Source organism: Salminus brasiliensis, chromosome 1 (genome assembly GCF_030463535.1).
Source record: "Salminus brasiliensis chromosome 1, fSalBra1.hap2, whole genome shotgun sequence".
Lineage (NCBI taxonomy): Eukaryota > Metazoa > Chordata > Actinopteri > Characiformes > Bryconidae > Salminus > Salminus brasiliensis.
The window spans coordinates 86,356,156-86,365,230 of NC_132878.1; the positions used below are offsets into that span (position 1 = coordinate 86,356,156).

Here is a 9,075-nt window from a genome sequence, read left to right on the forward strand (position 1 = left end):
CAAGTTTTACTGTCGATTAGCTACCGAGCCTAATCCAGTATCCAGTACTAATATTCTATTCAATTCTAATTTATTGATATTACGCTTTTAACAACGGATGTTGTCACAAAGCAGCTTTACAAGGATCCGGGTCCGAGCCTCTTTTGAGCGAGCCAATGGCGACAGTGGCAAGAGGAAAACTCCATCCGAAATCTTCCAAATCTTGAGAGTAACCAAGGCTCGAAAGGGGAAACCTTCATCCTCTCGTCGACATCGATTAGCACAACAAATAATTAGACAGCAAGTCTAATTACAGGAAATAAACCATACGAAAAGTAGAGTAATGTGAAATAATGGAGAACTAATAGCAAGCTATGCGTTATGAGAATGGGAGAATGGGAGACTCATGAGCAGTGTTATTATAGCAGGAGAGGGGATGGAGCTGGTCTAAAGTCCATACATGCTAAGCAGTCACAACTCTGCAGCATCATCCAGAGTAAAACGAATATAGTTTCTTCTTTATGATTCTTACAGTGAAAACCAGTATGAAATGTGGACATTAGAACATTTGAAAGTCTTTGCATTGGTGTTAAATACAGTGAAATGACACAGACTGCCACTGTGTCCCGGATTTCTGCCTTGCACCCAATGATTCTGGGTAGGCTCTGGGCCATACACAACCCTGGCCAAGAATAAGCAGAAAAGATGATGTACTGATGGATGGAACTCCAAATTATTATTATATTATAGAGCATGTACCTCACTGTGCTCCTGGGTGTGTGGTTCTATCATTCTTGCGTAACAAGGCGTAACAATCATTTGTATAGTATGGTAGGCCTATAGAAGTGTGTGGATTTGGACGTAGCCCTTGATTAGCTAGATGAGGTGTGTGAAATTTGGGTTTGAGGTGAAACTTGAGGGAAGGTAGATCTCCAGGTAGGCTTACATAAAGAATTTGATGAACCCTGAAGTAAATCAAGAAAGTGACAGATTGAGATTTTCACACTCAATAAATATGTCCTCCACTGTACTGCAATAGGTAGTGGCTAGCCACATGTTTAAGCTTGGATAGACTGAGCAAAAATCATTTGTAGAGAATATTCGATGGTATAATTTGTTTAAATAAATATGAAATGTAATTTGTAAAACACATAACCTCTGAGATGACCATACATGAACGTCACTACAATGTCATAATTACTAGTAGGAACTTTTGCTGATAGTTATACTACAAAGTGGACATTTGTAGTCCACATGGTAAAAAAAACATCTGTGATGCTTCTAACTGGATAAAACAAACATCACTCACTTAAAATGTGAATCCTCTGATCTTTATTGTGCTGCATTATTGCAAAAATAAAAATCGTAACCTTACTATCATTGATGACAGAAAAACAAAAGTAAACAAAACACTTTTTCACATTGTGTTCATGTTTCTCTCTTAACCTTTAGTACAAATCACAGCCTACTTATGACCTCTAAAGTGGTAAGTAGGAACTTCTGAGTAGGGCCTGAGGGCAGCAAAGTCTAATCCAGGAATGGGGAACTCTGGTCCTGAACAGTCAGATTCCTAAACACATTTTCAGATTTCCTGCTTGAACACCTCTGATACAACTCAGTAGTAAAGCAAAGAAACCAGCAAACTGTGTTGGACACCTGTCCCCTGTTTCCCCAACTCTGGCCTAATTTAATATTTGCAACAGCATATTTAGTATTTTAGTGTTCAAAAATAGACTTGAAACCTAATGGATGTGCCCTCACATTTTACATGCATCTAGTTTAACCATGAATGTATGGATGAAAGGCTGGTAGCTCTATACTGTAAACATGTAGACTGCTTATTAACTTTAAACCTGCTTCACTTCCACAAACCCAACACTTGATCTCCTAGGCCCTTCATAGTGGCAGGGCCCCTGGAACCACACCCCAACACCCCCCATAGACATACAGTACTACAATTACGAGATACATCCAACCAGTCTCGACAAAAGCAGTATTTATCTAGGATTTAAGTAGATCTCCTTGGACATTAGAGCATTGTGGCTACATCAGATTTGTCCAGCCTAACATTTTACAGACATTTAAGAGTGATATCACAGACACTGATTTATCTCCTCAGCTCAAACCTTAGAAATATTACAAAATAAAAGTTCAGTCTGTGGTACAGACAAAAAATTAAATCTTCAGGATCTGAAAAAAACTTAGTTAATATGATTATCTTCAGTAATCTTAACACTGCTATACTCCTATATTTATATCCTAACAATAATCATAATATAGCCTAACATACACCTACGTATCATAGTTACACTTGAAACCATTTCACTTTTTTTTTCATAGTTTAAACAAAAAAAAGAACATATAAAAACATTCAATCAAGTTGTTATAGATGTTGGATTGCTCTAAGTACTACAAAGACAATGAAAACAGTGTGCAAGCACAGTGGTCCAAATTGCCAAACATAATAAATTAAATAAGCAATGTTCAAATAATAAAAAAAAACATTACTTTTCATTAGGCACTTTAAGTACAGTAAGATTTTTTTCACATTCTGTTTACATGTCTGTTGGTTTGATCATAAGTATTAAAATGTTCCAGCTCAGTGTCCACTGGTCTGCATGGACTGTGAAGAGACATTTTAACTCATGTAACTGAAACCAGGGAAGGTTGTTCCAGCCTCCTCACATACACCCAGTGACTGTGGTACAGGAAGATTTGTGAAGGCAGGGTCAATGTTTGTGAGGTCATCAGGGCCAGACTGAAAAGGAAAGGGAGATTATGTTGAAGGGTTAGCTAATGAATTATGAGTGGGCTACGGAGGAAGCCACTTCTATTTGGCATGCACATGTACTGTAGGCTAATAAATGGTCAAAGTTGTACAGCATATAATGATGTAGAACAAAACGGCAATGCAGTCTAGGCTTAGGCAATAATGCAAATTTAGACAAACGATTATCATCTGAAGCGTCTGATGTGAACGTTATACTGCCTTTACTCTGCATTTAAGTCTCTTGACGTTTTACTGGCAGGCACTGGCTGTCTGTTGTGCTGTGTCTCAGTGGTAAAGCAATGGAGAACTATTCAATAACACAGGCTTGTTCAAACACCAACATACTACCATGAGTTTCCAATAAAAATAGTTTACAAGACTCCACACGCTCCTCACCTATCATGATAAATCACTGTGAATACCAGCGTCTGCTAAAAATGTAAACGCACTGTTTACAGCCATGTCTGTGTATGTAGTATGCAATCTATCTTAGTGAAACATCATTAAAAGTGACTATTGGAGCTGCTGCTTCAGTGCTGGGTGGTATAGCACTACAGATTTACGGCCAAAAAGAAGATGGGATGTGGAGTTTATGTTCATAAATATGACAGCAACTTGCTATGAGACTACTTAGGTTTGAACTTTGGTAGGTTTTTTGGTCTCATGTTTCATCGTCATGAGATGCAGTGAGTCAAAAATGAGGTATGGTGTTGGATGAGTAAGGCTGCCCCTTTACCTAAACTTAGATAAAACTAACTAAGTAAAACAGGAAGCTAATGATGAAGAAACGGTCTACTCAGGATGGTGTCTCCTCAGTGAACAATGTGACGTTCATTTTTTTTCTAATACTACAGTAAAGTACCCAAGGACATCTTACAATACAATCTACAATTACTTTATATATTTCTTCTGTATGTACAATTTTCATAGGACTCACCAGTGAGGGGACGAAAGGAGGTTGAATTTTCTTTGCCACAAGGTCATCCCACTGGATAGACGAGAAGAATGAGTGGTGCTGTAGCTCTGCCTAAAAAGAGGTGAGAGGACTGTGTAATTTCTCTAATAGGTATGTCTGGTGTCATTGTGTGTGCATATGTGTGTATGTGCACAAGTTTACCACGTCATGTTTAGCTCCAAGCCTCTTAGCTCTGTCTCTGTTTAGCAGCCTCTTGAGAAGATCTCTTCCAGCTTTGGACACCCCATCTTTAAGTACCAGCGGTTGAAACATGATGTTGCTTAACATCACCATACGGTCAGCACTGTAGAAAGGTGGCTAGAGATAGAGAGAAAAATATACATCTATTAGTCACTGCCTTCTCAATGATCATTTTCTTTTTAATATTACATTTTCACTTTTGCACTAAACTAGGTAATTGGTTATGTTGGTGTCTAAGGTTTACTTTGTCTAAGATGTCTAAGGTTTTTCTGGAGCTATAAGGCTAGCATAACTGACAAATAGTAGATGTTTATAGCCACCAAGATTATTAATAACCACTGCATATGTAAATCATTACATTATTATAATTATTGTCGAGTTGTAATCTCACATAGACTTGTTTATTTTTTTAACCCAGTCATCTTCCATTCTCACTCAGTATGAGGGCTAGGACCCCCCAACCCTATCACATCACTGCTTCTTTTCAAACTGCCGCTAACACACTGTCATCAGACAGCTGAACATACTTGCAGGAGAAAACGAACTGCCAGTTCTGTTACAGAGTTGCATGTAATGAATAATGGTGCGAGAGGGGGCCCATCCAACCCACCCAGAGCGAGAAAGAGAGAAAGAGACCAATTGTGCTTTGGCCATGGATGGCTGTGGCATCACCAGGGAACGAACCAGTGATCTCCAATGCTTAGAAGGCCATGTCACTTGGTAGCCCCTCTTATGTGCTTTCTAACACTCTTTGACACACTAAACTTTGACTGAAAACAGTTATGTTAAAAAGAGCAGCTGCTACCTTGAAGACAGATAACTTTGTTACACAGTTTCAGAAACCTATTCTATTCATAAACCTATTCTAGAAACCTATTCCTAAATCTATTTGAGATTACAACAGCTTAAGGAGGTTTGAGGCTGGTGTGTAATGACTGAAGCATGTAGTTAATGCTAAACTGGTGGCAAAACATTCATTACATGTTAACTACATTTTCCTTGCACCACTGCAAAACAGAAGAGGAAACATCAGACACCTAATATGTCTTGGTTGACTGACTACTTCTGGAAAGTTGTGAAACTTGAATTTTTTATTAACTATTGCTTAGGTGTCCAGGTCCTGTATTAACAAAGAGTGCTGATCTCTTTTTTCCATTTCCTTTATGCAATCATATGTTTCAGGTGGGTTTACTCACCAGACCATAAAGCATTTCATGCAGCACAGCTCCCAGCCCCCACCAGTCCACTGTTCGGTCATACTCGCGTTGCTGGAGCACCTCAGGAGCCAGGTACTCAGGGGTTCCACAAAAGGTTCTGGTGGTTGCACGCCCAACTATTCCCTCCTTACACAAGCCAAAGTCTGTTAGAACTACATGGCCTGCAGAATCTAGCAAGATGTTCTCTGGCTTGAGGTCCCTGTGTGAACAAGAGCATGGAGAAGCTGTATGTAGATCTATTAAAATGATCCGGTTTCTTTATGTATATGTTCATGTTGTACATCCATTGAAAGTTACAGGCATTTCAGATTGGGTTCCAAGTAGTATGCTATGTGTGTGTGTGTGTGTGTGTGTGTACCTGTAGACAATATGCAGAGAATGCAAATATCCGAGAGCACTAGCCATTTCTGCCGCATAGAATCTGGCTCTGGGCTCCATAAATGCACGCGCTCTCTGCAAGTGGTAGAAGAGCTGCCAACACAGAAGCACACACACACACACATTGGCATTGTAATATAACCCACCAACATCTGCTTTCAACAAACGCGGGTGTCCATTCATGAACAGCGTGTACACACCTCTCCACCACCGGCGTAGTCCATCACAAGATAGAGCCTGTCTCTGGTCTGAAAGCTGAAGTGAAGTCTCACCAGGAACGGATGATTGACAGTCTTCAGTAACACACTCCGCTCGCACATGATGTTTTCTTCCTATTAAAGACAATACAGTCAAAATACACACACAGCCATCTCTAGCACAGCAACATGCACAGAATGCACAAAATACCCACCGCTTTTTTCCTCAAGATGATGTGCTTCTGTAAAACTTTGACTGCATAGTACCTATCATTCTCCCTGTGTCTGGCCAATAGGACCTGAGCATGGGAGGAGAAAGACAGTATAAGTCAAACTATAGGGTCTGTTACTGTTATATTAGTACTCAAGTTCACTGTAAAACTTAAAGTGACTGATTACAGAGCATGTTTGGAGTCAACTCGACTTAGTATATTCAAAAGTTCTCCTAGCTCACATTTTTAGTTCTGCATTTCAGTTTGATCAACAGTACCATTTGAGCCTTAGAAACCTTAGTAAATTAGCTGCAGCTGAAAGTGTGTAAATAAGCAATTTGTGGAAGATGTTTAGTCTCAGTCCCTCCCACTCACTTCCCATCTGCAGGCTAGAACTGCCTCTATTGCATCATGTCTCCAGACCAGGAGGCACTGAGCCCTTGCTGGGAACTTATGATCTCCTCACACTTGATGAGCAGGCAGTTAGACTGTTGTGCCACTTCAGAGCGGTGACATTATACGACATAAATGACCTTTTTCTTCATTAATGGACACAGATATGTTCATGGTTTCACAGTTCTAGAGTGTAACTGACTATCTGCCTGCGTGTCAAGAAACTGGAGATCATAGGTTTGAATCCTGTCAACACCACAGCCCTCTGTCATTAGCAGTCTGAGAATAGGAAGGCCTCCTCCCATGTGGAAGAGGGGTCTTAACTTGCAGATGGGAATCAACAGTAAACACATTAAGGGAGCGGGACACAGGCTACAAATTGTACACAATATGCATTTACTAATGTTTTTGAGTCACCTCTACTCTAAAGTGGCACAACAGTCTAACTGCCTGTGTAATATAAAAACACTGTGTAATCAGTTAATAAAGATGAAGAAGGCCTGACAGTGTAATCTACTAATTGTTTTGATGATTAATTGAATAAGCAGTTCAGTCAAGAACAGCATTCATGTATTTACTTTCATACTCTGAGCTCAAACAACAACAGCCATAGTTTACACAAAAGAAGACTTTACCTTTCCAAAGCTGCCTGTCCCAATCACCTTCAAGTAATCAAAATCCGCTGCTGACGCCCTGTCAACACAGGAACAAATATATAACCAGTCTGTCTGCCTGTCTGTCTTTTGGCGTCTGTTTGTCCTGGTGTGCCTGCCATATGCAGTATGTGTAGCCTAAATATGTCTGACATACACAGATAGCCTACTTACCGACCCCTTTCGAGTTCCTGTGCTGAATTGGTGAAACTCAGCTGTATGAAAAAGAAAAACAAGGTTAAGAGAAACCTACCAGTTCAAAGTGTGCAACAAGACGCCACACACTCACGAAACAGTCCACTATAACCCCAATGCTTAGCCACAGCTTTTTCAATCATAGTGAACTGCCGTATGTGACTTGCATTACATACTTGCTAAGCAGATCACCTAAGCTCACTTACAGCAGCTGCTCCAGCCTCGTCACACACACTGCCCTCTGGCCTTAGAAAACACTCGGAGTTCATACTGGTGGGAGAGAGAGGGGCAGAATTACCATTAGGGTGATCAAGAAACCCAGTATGTTTAAACTAGTGTAAGTAATACAAAAGTCTAAGCATCTCCCTACAGATAATAAATGTGCACACAAAAAGGGAACTCTAACATGCACTTTATTGGGTGTTTAATATCTAGGCTATTGCTTTGTGCCACAGCCCAGCCACTTTCCTAACATTTACATTTACATTTATGGCATTTAGCAAACGCTCTTATCCAGTGCTTTGCTATATACCCAAGAAAAACCTTAATTAGTTAGAATAGACTAATAGTTCAAAGATAACTTTAAGCTTAGACATTACTAAACACAAGACAATAAGATGACCATAGTACCCTATTCGTCCAAGTATTCTCTGAAGTAACCACATAAGGTTGTCTGAAGAAGAGGCGGTCTGACCTCAAAAGGCCTGTTAGAGTAAAGACACGCGTCCACACTCATTCTGTAGGTGATGAAACGTTTAGCGTCTCTGTTTAGTAGTTTAAAGTGATAACATTTTGGGTAGGTACACTTTAGACAAATATCGGACTGTACAATTATATATTTTTTGATTATGTGCAACACATTTATTAGTAATTATATTTAGATGTACTATTGTTTATTACATAGACCCAAGTAACCAATAGTAACAATAGACCAATTAATTGAAATACATTTAATGCCTTTAAAAATCATATATTTCCGTTTTTAGCAGTTATCAATTTTGTTTTAAATAATGTGACTATGGTAGTTGTTCTTTACATCGTGTAAAAATATCATGATGAATGGACCAATAGAAATGCTCCAAAATTAATATTTTATTTTACATTGACTTCCACTGAAACATAAGAAGGTTTGTAAAGTTGCCATATGGAGATACGAGTACCTATATATATATATATATATATAGAACATAATGTTCACATGGTTTGATAAACGTTAAAAAAACAAATGTAGACGTTTACGGGTTAATTTAACACTGTTCACTTTTAGCAACGTCGACGGAAAAAGACCATTCAACTGAAACTCACTGCTCGTAGATTGGATGACTGGTCCCAAGCTTCTGTAGCAGGTCTGTTGATCCAAACTTTTTCTCTTTGATTAAAGCTGTACATAAGATCAAACATGAGAATAAAACTATTATTATTATTATTATTATTATTATTATAAATGTACAAGAAACTATTAAAAAATAATGAAATAAATAATTGATTTGGTTTCACTCACCAGCAAAGTACGACACTATCCCCTTCATTTTAGCGTAAGTCACAGGACCTTTGGTCTTCTTCACCATGTTTAATCACAGCTCAGCGAGTTTCCTGCCCACTTGTGCAGTAGTCAGTGAGCTTGTCCGCAGGCTCGCGCTGCACCGGTCAGTTCTGGTTGGGAGCCGCTGCCTCAGGAGGACAACCGTGACCGGCTATTTTCTGCAGAGCACGTGGTCCTTCAACGGACCCATGACATCACGCCTGTCGCCTAGCTACATGCATTAATGACAATCTCAGCTTCCCCATAGGCCAGATATCAGTGACCCCGTGCAGTGGTACAACTCTCCAACACACACAGGACTGAGTAAATCCAGGGTTCCTTTTTTCATTTGCACAGCATGTCAGGACATTCATGCATTGAGGTGCTTGTGGTGAAGCTGAGG

The 9,075-nt window shown here is 39.5% G+C and overlaps 1 protein-coding gene across 1 annotated transcript; it reads right to left on the bottom strand.

Moving 5' to 3' along the window:
- Window positions 1-1,309: 1,309 nt before the first annotated feature.
- On the bottom strand, window positions 1,310-8,766 carry sgk2b (serum/glucocorticoid regulated kinase 2b). The gene is made up of 12 exons (XM_072658890.1): window positions 8,652-8,766; window positions 8,456-8,531; window positions 7,357-7,420; window positions 7,130-7,170; window positions 6,938-6,995; window positions 5,913-5,996; window positions 5,701-5,832; window positions 5,481-5,593; window positions 5,102-5,321; window positions 3,867-4,022; window positions 3,687-3,776; window positions 1,310-2,737 (listed from the first exon to the last, which is right to left on the bottom strand). Exons 1-12 carry the CDS (start codon window positions 8,716-8,718, stop codon window positions 2,618-2,620), a joined length of 1,221 nt encoding a protein of 406 aa, XP_072514991.1. The 5' UTR covers window positions 8,719-8,766; the 3' UTR covers window positions 1,310-2,617.
- Between the last annotated feature and the right edge of the window lie 309 nt (window positions 8,767-9,075).

What these genes read in the sequence shown, in the direction of transcription:
- sgk2b (XM_072658890.1), bottom strand. Translation starts at nt 8,718, where the DNA reads ATGGTGAAGAAGACCAAAGGTCCTGTGACTTACGCTAAAATGAAGGGG. An exon ending in ACGAGGCTGGAGCAGCTGCT is followed by an intron (nt 7,171 to 7,356) that starts GTAAGTGAGCTT and finishes TTTTTCATACAG; the next exon opens with CTGAGTTTCACCAATTCAGC. An exon ending in GGACAGGCAGCTTTGGAAAG is followed by an intron (nt 5,997 to 6,937) that starts GTAAAGTCTTCT and finishes TCCCATGCTCAG; the next exon opens with GTCCTATTGGCCAGACACAG.